This window comes from Melozone crissalis, unplaced genomic scaffold, assembly GCF_028551555.1.
Source record: "Melozone crissalis strain CALT ecotype California unplaced genomic scaffold, PUWL_Pcris_2 ptg000005l_1, whole genome shotgun sequence".
Lineage (NCBI taxonomy): Eukaryota > Metazoa > Chordata > Aves > Passeriformes > Passerellidae > Melozone > Melozone crissalis.
The window spans coordinates 66,030,851-66,048,462 of record NW_026535783.1 but is presented as its reverse complement, the minus strand read 5'-3'; the positions used below and the strand labels follow the sequence as shown (position 1 = coordinate 66,048,462).

Sequence of the window (17,612 nt, the reverse complement as noted above, 5' to 3'; positions counted from 1 at the left end):
AAAATCAAAAATCCATAAAGGACCAGCAGCAGCAGCAAGCAGTGGTAGCTTTGAGTCCTGTCCCATCCCCAGCAATTCAGTGGCTAAGACACTTGGAGAGAGAATTTCAGTATGGTTCTACCACAAACATTTCAGGTGGAAAGTAGCGAACAAGCACAGAGCAAGTCAACAATAACAATATGAATTAAGCTTACATATTGAGATAAAAAGATCGTAACCCTCTCATAAATCAGCCTGATCACAAAATGTGGAATTGCATAGCTTAAAGAAAAATTGATCGAGAATTGTAGCAGAGCCTAAACAAAAATAATAGCACAAACAAACATTAAACTCTTAACCACTCACAAAACATAGTAGAAGGGAGTAAAGTGAGCAAGTTTAGCTTAATTGTCATCAAGAACTGCTACTGGCTCAACAAGAGCCCAGATAGAGACCATACTGATATAACAAGCTAACAACCTAATTAATAGACAGAAGTAGGAGATGTAGGTATTCAAACACTTTTTTCTACTACTGTCCTTTCCTTAAAATCCTTATAATCAGAGGAGCCTCCAGATGTCTGCAGAATGATTGTCAACTACCTGGTAGCTATTAGAGAAAAATGATTCCAGGACTCAAGATTGTCTCACAGTTTTTGGAACAGTGTGAGGACCCAGAAACAGAGGTGGAACCAGCTAACAGAAGACACAATTTTTGCATTAGAAATAGAGCAAATCACACGCTTTCCTAGAGAGGGAGCAGCTAAGACTGTCAGGATGGAATATCATTTGAATAAAAACCCTCAGAATCAGAAATTTCAGGAAAAGAAGGAATTAAGTCAGAGAAAAAAGGGTAATGTAGAATAAACGCAAACACAAAAAATATAAAGGGAACAGGTAACATCAGGTCTCTTGAGAATATATTCTCTGTGAAAAAGGAGTATGGGATGGGTATATGTTATTAAGAATCATACGCACAACTGAAAGAACAGTTTTACAAACTGCTTCTTAATTTACCCATTAACACATGAACTATTTAAAAATATTATTTTTAACTATTATGAAATTAATAGTAAAAGGACACTATCCTGATGTGATCACAAGCAATACAATTTCACCAAAGCTTTCTCAATTGACAATCAGAAGCTTCATGCAAATAAATGGTGCTAACAAAGGCACAGTGATAGTGACACATTAAAGGGGAGACAAAGAAACAGCATAAGCATTTTGAAATAAACTAAGACACATGCAAGAGATATAACTAGAAAGAAACAGCAGCAAAAAAAAATATACAAATAAATAACAGGTTTTAAACTTTTCATAAGGATTTTTAAAAAATGAAAGGGGCTCCCTTCTCAAGAAGAATGGAGGGAAAAAACCACAAGTTATGTCTAGATATATAAAAAGTAAAGCCTGCTTACTGTTAGCAAAAATTGTCAGAATCTTGTGGAGAACAGAAAAGAAGCTAGAGAACTGAGAATAAGAGCAAACCTACCTTGTCATTCTAGGAAAAAGGTATAAGTGTATATAAATGAAAAGATTCACAGTGATCAAATTAAAAAATAAACAATATACATAAAATCTTTGAAGATATGATAAAAATACCATAGATATTTTACCCATAGATAAGTACAAATTACTGAATACTTCTCTGTAATAACTAGACTGATGACTCAGAAAAAAGCATGTACCACACCCTCACATTAGTAAAACTTTTGATACTACACTGGTGCTTTCAAGAAAAGAACACTTTTAAGCTCTAGCTGAAATCAACAAAACGGCTTGGTTTGGAAACTTAGGTCAAGATTCTGCAGAAATCTGTACCAGCCTGTCTCTAGACACATCCTCCTTTTTATTTCAACAGCCCTGATATATACTTGCCAAATTGTCACTTGTACTTTTACTTAACACATTACCAACTTATCTGCAATTAAGTTAAAATAATGAAAATTATATTATCATTTTTGAACACACAACAATGTAACATTCTACACGTTAGGATTTTTTCTCTCACTAGCTTTTGAGTTCATCTCACCTTGCACAGTACTTCACCTTAACCTGAATACTGAAACTTCCAAAGGACATTAAAATCAATGTCACGACACTATTTTGTTTCTGCTTTCTCCACATTTCATTTGCTTCTGTTTCAGTAGTAATACTATTTTGTTTGTTCACAGGCTGGCGTACACGAACCTGAGATGAGCACCTGATAAGAACTAAGTAAAAATTGAGACTTCAGGTCATGATCTATTATTTGCTTTCCCCAGCCCCACAATGTGCACACCCTAACTAAATAAAAGTTAATTTCTCTGTAAATATTTAATAACCTTTTCTTCTTTCAAAAGCAAACTCAATCAGTACTTTTGATTGCATGACTGTAATGTTGAATTCACTTGCTCAATGTAAATTTGATATAAGATAGGTAAGATTTTTTTCCTTGCATTATCCTAGAATAAACATGCAAAGAATGGAGATCCAAATTCATCCGAGCAATATGTAAAGGCAATGGCATAACAAAGAATGGTGGTATTTTCCAAATGAACAGTACAGAAAAAAAGACAGTGATTGTTCACAAATTATTTCATTTTCTGAAAATAATGGAAGTAAGAGAAGCAAGCCATGTCCTTAAAAGGTAAACTGTGAATATTTTTGACAGGACACCAGACAGTAATAAAGCTAACCAGCCACTTCATATTTCTATCTTTTCAGAGGTCTAGACTACACAGCATATTTTGTAACCCTTTAAGAGAACATGCCAGACTGATCCTATATAGTCAGTTTTCTCTCTCTCCTTCAGAGAGGGCAAAGGCTTCAGATCTACTACACAAAGGACACCTTTCATGGCAAAGGTGTCCTTTGCGTAGTAGATGCAGAAAGGTAACAAAGAGCCTGAACTAGCACCTGCTTACAATTTTGATGAGGAAATAAGCAACAACATTTCACCATCTTCTTTTTTCAGCACAGACTAAGAGAAAAACATTACAGGATGGACAACTATGCCCTGAGAAGGTCAGCATATTATAGTTAACTTATTGTACAGTGCTTCTCTGAAACTTCTGCAATGTGAATACCCTTGTTAATTCCCTCAGCAAAGCAAAGGGTGAAGGAAAAAAAATACTTAAGCTACAGAAAAGAAGGAAAAGTGGTTTTGTGTTGCTAAAACACAATCAAAAATCCAATTTCAGCTAAGCTTATCTTAAACTAGTATTTTTCATCTCATTGCTAATTTTTTGCTATTTTACCTTTCATTTAAAAAATTGCATATGAATGCAGTTGAATATCATAAAGCTCTTCAAATTTTAAAGCTCTTCAGAACAATTATTTTGGAGGGAGCCCTTGACAGGGGGCTTATAGATTTTTAATGAAAGTTATATGATTTTTAGTGACTTATTGAATTTGAGCACAAATGAGGAAAACCAGGCATAAGCAACCTGGGTATGTTTAAGTTATAGTATCTTCCTTGAGAGTTCGATGGATTTTGTATGTTCTGACATTGACACTATTAGACAGCTCAAGCTGAGATTTCCTTTTTTTTTCCTTCGCTTTCATATTTGGTTTTCATCTTTATTAAACGTTCATCTTTTTTTATTTTTAAAAAATTTAGAAAACTAGGGCCGTTTGCAGGCTTGCAGCTAATTACACCATTCCAGTGCTACACTTTATTGCACCTTGTGATGACAGACTGCATTCCTTAGCTTAACTGTTCCTGCTTATTTGACTGATGATGCTCTGGAACTGAATTTTAAAAAACTAACAAAACAAAACAAAACTCCACAAAAAAAAGTGCATAATTCCAAGGGAGCCTGATATCAGAATTTTGAATTACACAGTACTCTTGCTGAAGTGACACAAATAGGACTGGGCCTACACAAGATTTGCTGATTACTGAACATTATCTACTTAACTCTGATACCTTTATACTATTTTTCATCTCAAACCCCAGTTTTAAATTACATTATTTTAAATATTATTCTTAGTATTATTTTTATTATTGTGTTTCAGCACAAGAACAAGGCACAGTTTTTCTGATGAAAAGGCACTACTCACTACAGGTAAAAACCTGTAAAAAAAGAAATTAATAAGAAACTATCCACTAAGACTGTTATTTCCCTGTAGATTATGGAAGGAAAAACAAAAATCTCAATGTTGAAGAAATGAGGCTGAAAACAGGGATCATACACACTCAGTTTCTCTGGTGAAATGAGGTGGAATGGCTGTTCCACAGTAGAAAGGCCAGCTACACATATGAAAGCAATATTTACTGGGATCTGCAGTCTATGTAAAGCTTTCAACTCAGTTGTCTAAAACTAAAACAGGAAAAAAGATAAAGCTGGAGCAGTAAAAACCTGTTAGGAGTGAAAGCTACAGGTACAAAAATAAGTAGATTAAATAAGATCTTTGCTGGGAGTATTAAAGACACGAGATAGTTGAAATGATATGGCTTGCACAGGGGAGTCAGGGAATCAGTTTGCCTAACCCACTGGGTTTTAACCTACTGGTGTTTTCACTTCCTTAGACCCATGTGATGTCTCCTGCATCTTGTGCCTGGAGCAGTCCTGATGCAGATCTCCTCACCTGCTTGCCTCCTGCTCCCAGAGCACTCCTATTGCCATGCTGACAGAAACAGCTCACCCATGAAAAAGATGTAGGGGAAAGGAAGGTAGAAGAAAGAAGCCACTTGGCTAAATACTAGGATTATTTGGCCTGAGAAATTACAGTTTTAAATACCACTGGGCTACTGACACCAGCAGTATAATATCACTTAAGAACTACACAGACCTCACTTTCCTTGGGTGATAAATATGACAGAGACAACAGTATTTCATCAAAGTAAGTAAGGAAATTGAGGTATTCTACATACAAAGGATTAATTATTTTTCTTCATATTTGGGGACAATTCATATCCTCCCCTTCTTGCCCCAACTCAGAATGCAGAAATAAATGTAATGGTGCATTTTGCTTTAAAAGTCAGCTGTAGTTCAGTGAACAGGCTGCCATGCTATTTCATGAGAGAAAATAAGCTATGATTTAATGTCATTTTCACTAGCTAGATTCCTAGCTAATGTATCTGGGGATAGTTTAAGCCTGTGTTCACTATAAGGCATTTTTGTCATATACCATTTTCCCCTCTGTATTTTCACAGAGTATAGGTGAAAAAATAGCTGTGTTTCTTATACCTGCTGTGCATCAACGGCAAACCTCTCCATACTCACAGATGTAGAAATACTCCCGGCCTGGCCTGAACTCAAATCCCAGTGAGAAGGGCGTGAAGAGCTGGAACTTTTCCGAGAACTTCAATGGTCCATTTGGGGAATGCGGCCGATTACACTCCCACCTCTTGAACCCTTTGGAAGTGTGATCACAGGAGCTGTAGCCATCAAAGTTCACCATGTACAGAACATAGCGTTCGGTCTTATCTTCCGGCACCGAGTCTTCATAGTGAGGGCAGAACACATCCAGGTAGTCGTTGATGCAGACATCGATGTGGTAGTCGCCTCGCTGGAATCTGAAATCACAGGAAGAGTTCAAACATAAGCACAGTTATCTCAGGATGACCTTGTTGTAGGGTGACATTCTCATATGAAAGAGCATCACTAACGGCACTTCATTTCACCCCAGCCATGCACATTCACTCTCAAAAATGACCCTTACAATTCACCAGAGCTATCAGAGACTTATTATGCTTATATATGATCATACAACCTTTTGGATAAAGGTTTTGCTCTTACAAAATAAGTCTGTTGCCATTACCCACCCAGTTATAGGCTATCTTTCTATGGTTTATTGAAAAATAAACAAAGAAAGTGTCTGTCTTATTTGGCTGGGGTTTTTTTTAATTGAAGAAAGAAAAATGAAGCAGCAAAAAAGCCAAAACTGTACCAGCCTTCCCAAATCAGTGTCTATATAAACATCTGCATATGCATGCAAATAAATAACCCAAACATATCCTTTTCTCTGCATCACTCAGTAATCACTCCTGTGCTGAAAGCTGATTTGACTGCAAGTACTTATAGTTACTGCAAGAACACAAATAGGTTACTTTTTCGTCATAATAAGCAATAGTTTGTCAAGATGCAAAGAAAAGTCTCTATTGTTTTTAAAGAGATATGAAACGCAGTGCTTCCCCTTTGCCAAAAGTACACATTGAAGATATTGCTCTGTTCAGATAAAAGGATTCTGGGATACAAATTATCAGCACTCAGCCTAATGTGACAGATCTGAATGAGTGCCAGCTGAGAAATGCAGTGCAAGGCACCAGCCCAGATGCATTTTATTACTGCTGTTATTATTACTGACGACTCCTTAGAGATGTGGGATTCTTGTTTGTTGGAGGCAGGGAGGATTTCCTTGTTTCTCCCCTGCATGTTTTACTTATGTTACTTTTCTAATGCCTCCTATGGTGTCTGGAAGTATGGGGGCAAATTCCCTGCCTTCATGGGAGCTTATACCATGATAGATTTAACGATTCCATAAACCAGGCCTGTGCATTCATTAAACTCCCTGGGGCAGCTAAAGAAACCAACCACTGACCTACTCCACTTCAGGCTGACTGGGCTACTTGTAGCTTCTCTCTTTCACAGCAGCAGTTGTCAAGTGTACCACAGAGCAATAAAAAGGCCATGACAGATTTAACTATAATACTTCTTTTTAGCTGAGGGGCATATTTTAAACACCTGATGGGCTTGAAATCTGCCATCTGGATCCTTCTATCTAATTTCAGAGAAAAAGCAATGACTTGCTGGCCCTCCAAGGATAAATTCAGAGCAAGCTGCACCTTTTCATATCCCTACAATAATTTAACTTCAATAAAATAGCTTTTTAAAGGGGAAAAACTGAATACGCATCAAGGCATGATAGATCTGTATAATTTCAGCCAGTGCACAGCATCACAGTTCCACTCTATAACATGGAAAAGCCTTTTAGAACCACAGTTCTTCCAGGAGAATTTACATTTAACAAAACTGTTGGTCAAGATACATATTTTTGTACCCCAGTGCTTCCAAAACCTGTCACCTGAACAGATAATGTCTTAACACTTTTGCAAAAATGTATTGTCTTCAAATTGACATCTGTTCTCTGAATCAGTTAACAGTATGCTTTTCTTACTGGTAATGAAAAAGAGTGTAAGATACAACTAGAAAAGACACATTCAGGCAAGAACATCTCTATTTTTTCAATTACAGTTTTAGTAAGTAAAAATTGATACATACTTATTTATATACAAGTGTGTTTTTGTGCGGACAGAATTCTTGTTTGTCTGTTTTACCATGTAAGTGATAAACTATTTCGTTTTCTAAGGGTTACCTCTTTTATCAGCCTGCCTTCACCATAATGCCCAACTACAGTTCTGTAACACAAACTATATGCTTCCAGAATTATACTTATGGAATACATTCAAGATCACACTGACCCTCTCTACCATTAGACTTTTACAACACAAATAACCTTATGTGAACTGCTTTTCCACATTATTTTAAAAGTCAATGGAGAGCAATAGGAACTGCTGTTGTTCTGATGTTCAATTCATCCAGTGTCTTTAGTACATTGTAATGAGAGGGATCACACTTCCAGAAGCAGCTAATTCTCTCCTTTAACCAAAAGCAGAGTTTGGAGAGACACTTCCCAGACAGTGTCTGTACTGTAAATAGCTGAATTTGAAGGGAAGAATCCAACTGCACAGCCCATGATAATGAGGATTATAAGAACAAGGAGACATACAATGTGACATAAATGTGTGATCACACCTTAATTCCAATTTAGCAGTGAAATCAAACTTGTAATCTGCACCAGTGAGATGATGCAAAAAAAGCAAAATCAAACCTTATCTGTCTCCCCTTTGGCAAAGTTTCCCTGTGTATTCTTGCAAAATAAACAAAACCACAATGTAACTGCTCTTTGATCACTGGTATTTTAGTAGATTCCATCTTCTTTCTTTTTTCCTAAGTGTTTAAACAGTTGAGGGTGTCCATTCATTCCAAAACACCCCAGACTCTGAAGTGCTCCCTGCAAAGCAGATCTGAGGATGAAGCACACAACCAAGTCCTTTTCATCCCAGTGTCTTTTCCTCCCGTTCCCCTGATCTCACAACAATTTCTTTAGTCAGTCATCCACCATAGGTAGGTAGTGTTTACATTCACGAGTGGAGAAAGGGAAGGAGATTGTGAATATTTTAAGCAATCTAAACTGGGCTCGAGCCAATGTTGTTGGCACGGGAGTCAGCCTCCTCCAGGGAAAATACATACCAAGGTATTTTATCAAGCAGCTCCGAGTGAAGTCTCTTTACTCCAGGTTATTAACCAACTATGAATCAGAGAGCAGGTATTTATTTCCTGTCTTGCAATATCCTAAAGAAGTCAGTAATCAAAAACTCAGCAGGCATGTAAACAGATGTAGAACTAATTTTATGTTTCCAAAGAGACTACAACATCTCCAACTTTTCTGTAAGAGTGAACTGAGACCATTCCTCTTTCTCGAGCTACAAGCAGCATGTTGTATTTACCTCCACAAAGAGGAATGGTAAAGTCTTCTAATCAGAACAGAAAATGAAGGGATGGCCATGAGTAACTCACAAAAAAATTCATCAGCTTAGTCCTCAAAGCTATTAAAGGAAACACTTCACAAACACACTTCCAAGAATTTAACACCCCTTTTGAGTGGAAAACACTCAAATTTACACACAAGAGGCTGAAAACCTCTTTTTAATAGTGTAATGCCAGATATTACAGTGAAACAGAAGTTCCATTTCAAATAAAGGACTGATCAACATTTACCCATCTACATACACTGAGGAGTGAAACACCTAAAGGGAAGATGGAGTCCATTGACAGACATTTGCAGATATGACAGGAATAGCAGATGTCCTGTCCCTTTTTCCAGTCCCATTCCAAACAGAAAACTTGCTATTATGTTACTGCTATACTTTCTCTTTTCCCAGTTAGGTCTTCATCCTGTTCTGGCAGGTCCTCACCCAGCCTCCCAAGCCTTTTGGAACCATGTGGTTTACAGGAACTTTAATATAGGAAGAAACCCACTGTATCTAGATTTTGCATAACAGAGCATGGTGTTGTGGAAGAAACCAACCAAAAAGACTTCTCCAAAAATCTGACCGAATTGACACACCTTTTTGCAAATAATGTCATTTGTCTCCATGCACTCCAGCTTACACACAGCAAAACACTGCTATTCCTCAAACATAATTAACCTTTGGTTTTTGTCAGGTGGCATTCAAACAGTGTCTTGGAAGTTGCATACTACAAAGCCAGCTATTAGGCAGTAGCATTATAAAAGCCATTTTGAAGAAAGAGACTGATAGTTAAGTAGTTTCTATACCTAAATATTTCCATAACCAACAAACATCAGCTTCCTACACAAAACTTGAACACAGCTTCCAGCAAAGCCTGTTACAGGAATATTTCTGCGCTGAAGCGCCACTCATGAAACATCCAGGTATTCAGGATGCAGAGAGAAAACTTCATGGTTATGTTAACCACAGAAAAACAAAACTAGCAAAACATTTTGTAAATAATTAGTGCCTCCTGTATTCTATTTATCCATTAACAAAGGGAAAGCACATGGTCTGTGTGCATGCTTCTCTTCATAATTTTACGTTCTGAAGCCTAAGTGACTCATCTTGAACTTAATGTCTTTGCAGGTCATTGGAGAAAAGTTACAATTTATTGAAACAGATATTTAAAACACAATACCAATTTTGTTTGGTTTCTCTCTTTCTTTCTTTCTTTCTTTGAATAAACACTACAAAAATCTAGTTTAAGAACAGCACAAATAACACTAATTGTTCATTTAGACAGATAAAAAATTCCAATAGCTCTGCTTGTTACTTCTGCTACAAATCCTATTAGTTATATTCTATTGCCCTTCCTGTAAAATTGACACACCAGATGCTCTACTTCAAGATAAGTGTAGTGGAAAATTTGCCTTTTACTGTGTCAACCTTTCTTTATTCGGAATCTGTTCTGTCAAATGTATGAAGCAAGGCTTCACTGTGAACCAGAAAATACTCCAAATAACTGCTCTGACAATAAATTATGAAATTCTGGTCTTCAGTCAGGTATTGGAAATGATCAGATGCAAATGACCCCTATTCTGACACCTGGAGCCTACACAGCCTGTTAACACCAACATACAGAGGACACTGCCACTGTCAAATGCCTTGCCCCTGTCACCTTTTTCTCAAATGATAACCTGAAATGTAAAACAACATCAACAAAATTCACCCAACTGATTTATTCTTGGTGTAAATACAAACTACAGTTACCCACAATTATTCAGAACAGCACAGCAAAACATTACTTGTTCCATTTCCTAAGGAAAAAAGATTTCTGCGAGCAGCATGCACATACTGCTACAAATGTTAGTCACTCAACTCCTCCTTTTTTACTTTCATGGAGGCTAAGCCACTTTTTAATTAAATTTAATGGAGACAGTGAGGTTTCAGAGAGAAGCCATCTGTAAAAATACCATGAAAAAAGCAAGCCAAGTGAGAAGATTCTATGGGTGTCCAAACGAAGGCTGAATCTCCAGTAAGTTTAACGTTATTAGACTACAGAAACACCACTTACAAATACTCTATGCACAGGAAGAATTTGAACTGGAAAAATATAGAAACAGATTGAAAATTTTTTGCCAACTGGTTATGAAACTATTTGCTTAAATGATTATTAACAGAGAGATGAGTATTGGTAGTTATTTGTACACACAATACCAAAACCCAAACATTTGCTGGAAAATGTTAACATCATTTAAAAGGACAACATTTTAGTTGCTCTCAGGATGTCTTGATTCACCGTTCCATGGCACTGAGCTTGCTCATAGCTTTTGTCTGTGTTTAGATGGAAAGTGTAGTGCATTAGGACTATTCCAAGCTCTCCTCGCATGCTGTGACTGGAACATAGCAGCATAATTTATGCCTTGTTATTCTTTTACACTCTTCAAGCCCCCTCATTTCAACCAACTTAACAGCTTTAAGTGTGAAGGGGGAAATCTTGTGGTTGTTAATTATCTGAGGGGTTGTGGGATTACATGTACCATTTTACTGCAGATAATTTTAAAGATGCTATTTCTGTGCTATGGAAAAATAACTTCTTTAATGCTTTTCTGCTCTTTTTACTGGCTTTTGTCACAACATTTCATAAACTCTGTTCCCATAGCTCTGCTGACATCAACAACGATTCTGATGCACAAACAAGGAAGCAATCAAAGAGCTATTTTAATTTTAGTCTATTCAAACCAAAAGAAAATTCAACATTTTCCAGATGCTAAGAGAAATGTTTGCTAACAGTAGCAAGCCATTGACATTTTAGATCTCTAGCAGGATATTGCTATCCTGAGCAAACAAACAAAAAAACCCTCTAATATAAAGAAGCAGTCCATGACCTTTCAGTCCTCAGGTTACCATTTCACAAGTTAAAACAAGTTCAAGACACCATGAAAAAACACTATGTAGGACACAAAATCAAGGCTACTGTTCAATAAAACAGTTTTCAAAATTATTCCTAGAAAAGACTGCAAGCTAAATACACAATGCAGAAAGAAACTTATTCTCTTGTCATTAAGTCCTCTATTCAATTAGCATTTATTGGAGTAATTAAATACTGGGAAAGGATGCCAGGCTAATTGTTAGATTATGATAATTACACAGCTTTGCTGTGCTACAGCTGATCAAAATAAGACGTGGTCACATGCACTCGGCTAAAGCTTCTCTGCAATCATCAGGCTTCCATGGGAAATTTATTACTATAATAAGGCCACTTATTACTAGTTCATTATCAATCAGGCAGAGAAACTTATTATTTGTACCCTTCCTTCTTCTCTCCCACCCACTCTGCCGGAACAAGCCTCTCAAAAGGTTGCGCCCTGGTCTCTGCCTTCGTCTGGCTCCCTTCCATCATAATTACACTGCTGAGGAGAATCAGGCTCTCGCTCTTGAAAGGGTTCATCAGACTTCAGATCACTGTTTCACAACCGGCTGCAAGCATCTATCACATTTCTTAAAAGAGGCAGGTGATCTCCCTGCATTTCGCTTCACTGGCATCTGCGGGAGATCAACCTTCCCCTTTTAATCTTGCTATGTTCCTCCCATCTGGGAGATTTTCCACATTACTTGGGTGTGTTCAAAAGCAAAAATCAGAAAGAAAGGAGCTGCATTAAGATGAACTTCACGAGAAAAAGTATCAGGTTTATGTGGCTTGTCCCCCTGCAGAATCTCCTGCCTTTACCCCTTCTTTACCAGCCACCAGTACAAGAGAGACATTGTGCCTTCCTGATGTAAGGCTAGGGGCTTTTTTTGTTAAAGAACAGGGTTCTCATCAGCTACCATTGTACCTGGTACTTCATGCTGCCTATTTAATAGAGAAAAGCAACTGATTTACTATAGGGACTAGAACATGCGAAAAAACACGAAACAAAACTATTTAACCTAGCATTCAGGTTTTTAAACAAAACAACCTGTTAAGCACTGACTCAGAAGAGTCACAGAATGTTCAGAACTAAAGAAATACAAAGAAAATACTAAATTCATGAAAATTATTTTTATTCTGTGCTGATTAAAAAACTAGACTTTTTGAAATGTCAAAATGCCACCTACTTCTACATCAGCAATTGATCTGGAAACTTCCTGGATAAGCCAGGCTTACAACACTGGTAAAATAACTGATCAAGCTTCACTTTCTTGAACTTCACTTCTCACATACTTCATGGATATGCTGCAGGTGACCACTTATGAACTTTTAATTCTCTTTATTTCCAGAACCAAGAAACCTCCTCAAAAACAGTATGATAAAAGTCTTTATGCTTCTGGATCAAAAAAAAAAAAACCCCAAACCTATTCTTTTTTTCTCTTTAATAAGGCCTGGTTGTTGAAAACTTCCTAAAGTGCCTTGGCTGAAAAATGTTGTTTGCAAAACGAAGAAAGCCTACATCCAAGAGTCCTCTATTAGAATTATGGCAAAAAAAGAATGCAAAACACTGGAGGAAAGGAGTACATTTTACTGAGGAAGGGAAATGTCCTATTTAAAATGTAAAAGTTCTTTGAATTACATATCTTGTGTTCATTCCATTAACCTGACAGACCTGAAATACCTTTTTTCTGGTTCTGTTGATTAACAGAAATTTGACTTGCATCATAATGGTTAACAGTGACAATTAGTTTAAAGAGACACATATTTTATTTATTTTCATGATTTACAGGCTCTTTAAGAAATAAATTCTACAGAAACATGTTTATTCCACCTTATAATTAATAATTGCCCCTTATGCTCATAACCTTGTTTGTAGAGTCGTGTATTGACTTTTTATACCTAGCACTGCAGAAAGATATATGTTCAATGATAATGCAGACATTAAAAAATAGAAACTAATTGCTCTTCCATGAGAAGGTATGAGGAAGAGAATTAACAAATCAACATTTATTTCCCATCTGCAAATCTGAGTACTCCAGAGATTCTCAAGTACTGCAGCAGTCTCACCCACTTCACATCATTCTGCATCTCCTAAATGAAGAGCTGGACATTCTTCATGCAGTTTATTAAAACTGTTTCCTCAGACTCTGCTTTTGTAAAATTTCATCAATGCTGGCACACATGACTTTCACCTGGTCTCTATGAATTTCTCTTTTGCTGCAACTTGTGAAGAACTCATTGCATCTGGGGGGCAACAGCAGTCATGCTGTTCCTGATAAGGGTTATAATGGGGTGCAACATGTCACAGCACTGCTCTCAAAGAGGTCAAGCTCTCGTTTCCCAGCTGTCCCTCCTCTGATAGCTTTAAACCCCCTGCGTACGGTCTCTACCTGACTATTTATTTTCCATTGCTGTGGGCATTTAACTTGCAAAGATGGATGAAGAGAGAAGGGAGGCAAAGGTAAAAGAGCTACTGTTCTGTCAAAGGCATCACTCAGATGTACAGGACAAATTTCAGTACTGAAGCCTAGTAACATTGGCTGCAAGGTACCACACCCAACAAGATATTAAAAGCAGCCCAAGATTTTTGTTTGGAGCCTCTAACCACATTTTATCCAATCCAAAATACCTGGCTTAAAGCCAGTCTCTTTGTTAAATAGATTTATGGACACAAGCTCATTACTTGTGTTTGCATTAGTACTACTCTGGAGTTCACCAGCAACATTTATCCCACTTTATCTGAGGTAGAATGGGGAGATCTGGTAATTACTGCTCACGTATTTTTAAATGTGGTCATCAATATCCTGCACACATGACTCTACATTTGTCTGCCTTAAGCACTAACAACATACAAGATGTCAGCTTCATCTTTTATTCCATGATTTTGCTTGAAAATACAAAACCTATCTCAGCCACTCCTTGCCTATACCAGAAACATCGTGGTTTGCTGATTCATTTGTTTACATACCTTTCTTAAAAAAGCAAGCAAGGTTTATCTGTGCTCTGCTGTGCTGACACATACTCTACTATCGGTCACATTTGGGAGAAAACAACATTTTTAGAGTTTAAATTTTTTTTAAAAAAAGGGGAAAAAAAAAGAAAAGAAAACCCCCACAGATAGGAATACTACCAAAGTGTCTGAACTGGACTCTAGCAACATGTGTTGACCATGTGTCTAACCCAGAAGACAGAGTCTATCAGCCTTGATGGAATGTGATTCTGTGAGTGGTATTTGCTAACCCTGCCTGAGGCATGTGCTGACATCTGTTAATGGATATGGAGAACAGTGCCCTATCTGCAGAAAGGTCTTGCTTCTCACACTCACAAAATGAAAGAAAAGAACGTTTGCCCAACAAGCATGTTGACCTGCACACTGAATAATTGAGATAAACGGCAGTCAGCTTCCACAAGGATTGCAAGTACTGCAAGTCAGCTTCACGAATTGTCCTTCTCACTAATATATAAAAAGCAGAGTCATGGTTAACTTTTATAAACTGAAATCTCCATCTCTTTCATACTGCCAGGGGAAAAAAACTGCAGCAATTTCTGCCAGTCAGTATATACAGGCATCATTTGAGAAGAAACATACATTTTAATAAAAATGCTTGTCTATTGCACATACCCACACTTGCTTAACTACAGAAAGTAGTGCATGCTTTTCTCTGACATTAAGTTATAGCTGTTTATTATTAATCTTGCAATCGGTAAACAAAATTAATTTTAAAATATTTTGTGATCAAATTAGATTTTGGTGACTCAGACACCCTAATAATTTGCAACTTACAAAATCTACTATTTAGTTTCCCAATATGCAAGAGTGTAAAATGAAACTAACCCCTGAAATATTCCAGAGTATTTTTATATTTAATAAACTGTGTATATTTTAACAAGCTCTGATCATAATCCCCACCCTTCAGCTAAAGTGAATGAATCCAGACATAATATAAAATAGCATGAGCAAAATATAGAGGAGAAAAAATCCCCTGAAACATCACAGATCTCCACAAACAAACCCAGGAACATATGATATTTTAGTATGAAACCACATCTTGCTTTTAACATGAATAAACTATCCAATCAAATACATTAACAAAAGTAATTTGAATTTATTGACATAAAGTTAGAATAGCTAATGAATACACAAAATTATTAGCAAACAATTTGCTATCCAGAAAGTGGGCTCCAATCAATGAAGTTTTTTTTGCTGTATAATTGTCTTGTGATTATTTGAGACCCATAGGGAAAGTATATTCTTTCCTGACTTGGAAACAACATTTTAGAGGAAGTTCTATAGAGAAATATAGTAATTTAACCTTGTTCCTTTTACCCTTCCATATTAGTCTCTCTCTAATGCTGAGCAAACTAGCAAAGGAAGAACTGGAGATGCAAATGAAAGACTGCAGGATCACCAAGTAGCACAACTATTATTAACGGTAGAACTTTTTCTTTTCCTTCTTTATAATTTCTTCTAAAGACAGTACAGGGACTACAGAATTCTCCATCAGGCTTACTCTTGCTACATACTGTCTCTGAATAAAAAGACTTTAAAAAATTTTTCACCCAGAGATATTTATCTTTGTACATCATATGGACAAGATAGGTCCTGATCTAAATCAGTTTCTCTGCTTACAAATATGATGTGAAAAGCTTTGTACTATACAATGCCACCTGGTCTTTAAAAACACCCAAGAGATTGCAAAGATTATGATCTAAGGTGCAACAATTTTTTTGTAACTGAATAAGACAGACAAACCATGGAATTCAGCGCAGACTATATTATTCCTCCCATCCCTTTTCAAATTATGAAGCTCCCACGGTTCCTATTATAGAGTTTTGGGATTCTCATTCCTTCAAGAGTGAAAGAAACAGTATTTCAATATGTATAAGTAAAGACTGAATTGATAAAATGTGCAAAAATTCACTAGTCTCAGATACATTTCAGAGTGGTAAAACTGACGCTATTTTCTTAATTTTCCTGTTGCATATTTCTCAAAACTGTTTCCAAATTAATGAAATTAATTCCAATCTTCAACCTGTAGTGAAATCGCCTCATTCACAACTGAATTATGATCTTGTCTGCCTGAAACATTGTAACTATTTTTCAAATCACAGACAGGATTAAGATGAAAAGCAGAGTATCACAGAAAAATTATATTTTCTTTTCCTGCACCCCACTTCTTCATCCTGTTTGTTATAAAGGCACCAGGAGGCAGGTGTGAAGAGGGGAATGCACAGGTATGGCAAAACCCATTCCTGTCTACTGGGAAGCCTTTACTTCTTCATTATATGTTAAAAATTAATTACTGTGCACACAAACTATTTCTTTCTTTCATTCTTACTCTAAAATACTGGTTCAGCATTAAAGAAAAAAAACTCAAGAGTCAACTGTTCATAGTGCAAACTTGGGGCATAAAGACATAATAGAATAGAATTGAGACCACTTGTGTGGGCAAAATTGCAGTTAGAGCACATCAATGGGATAAGCTAGAGAGCAGTCATGCTGGGCCAAAGAACCTCACATCTAGACCAACAAAGTTCTCCCAACACTGGCCAACAGAAAATATAAAAACTATATTAAATAAATTGTATGTCATTAGCATAGTCTCACAATAGTCATCTTTTGCATAGTCAGAGGTTTGGGCTCTTCTTACTTAACAAGAATGATGAAATTTTTTCATCAGTTGGTCTGAATATCTTGAACATCGGTAAACTACAGTCAGTGAATACTTGAGTGGTACAGCTTGGCTGCCAAACAGAAAAATGTCTGCTCCTCTCTGCATTTCTTGGCCTGAGACAATTTCCACCAGACATTCAAATCATACCATAATTCTCAGAGTAAAAAAGTAAACTATAATCTGTGATAGTGCACTGTTGAAGAGCAATTGGTAATCATTAGTGAAATGCTCAACATTTGAACATTTTCACCTTTGCTACCTGCAACAGTCAGAGGCAAGAGTTTTCCTCCTGAACTCCTCAAAGATAAGATTCCTTTTTGAAGAGAAATTTAATCATTAGAGAAAATACGAATCTTATTTTCTGTTACCCCGAACCATCCAGATCACTATTTTAATCAAAATAAACAGCTTATGTAAAAGAATATTAAAACCTCTGTTCAAATGCATCTCAGCAGGTCTCCAGGGGGTCTTCCATATTAAGAAAACTCCTATACAATGAAGTAATTTTCTACTGTCTGCAATACAGTAAGTAAAGTGCAAAG

At 36.6% G+C, this 17,612-nt stretch overlaps 1 protein-coding gene across 1 annotated transcript in view; it reads right to left on the bottom strand.

Annotated features, from left to right (window-relative positions):
• The window catches only part of EFNA5 (ephrin A5), a 202,868-nt gene that overhangs the window by 32,226 nt on the left and 153,030 nt on the right, over positions 1–17,612 (bottom strand). Inside the window, exon 2 of the mRNA XM_054288537.1 lies at positions 5,192–5,484. Within this exon, the coding sequence (XP_054144512.1) occupies positions 5,192–5,484 (293 nt within the window). The remainder of the gene's footprint in view (positions 1–5,191; positions 5,485–17,612) is intronic.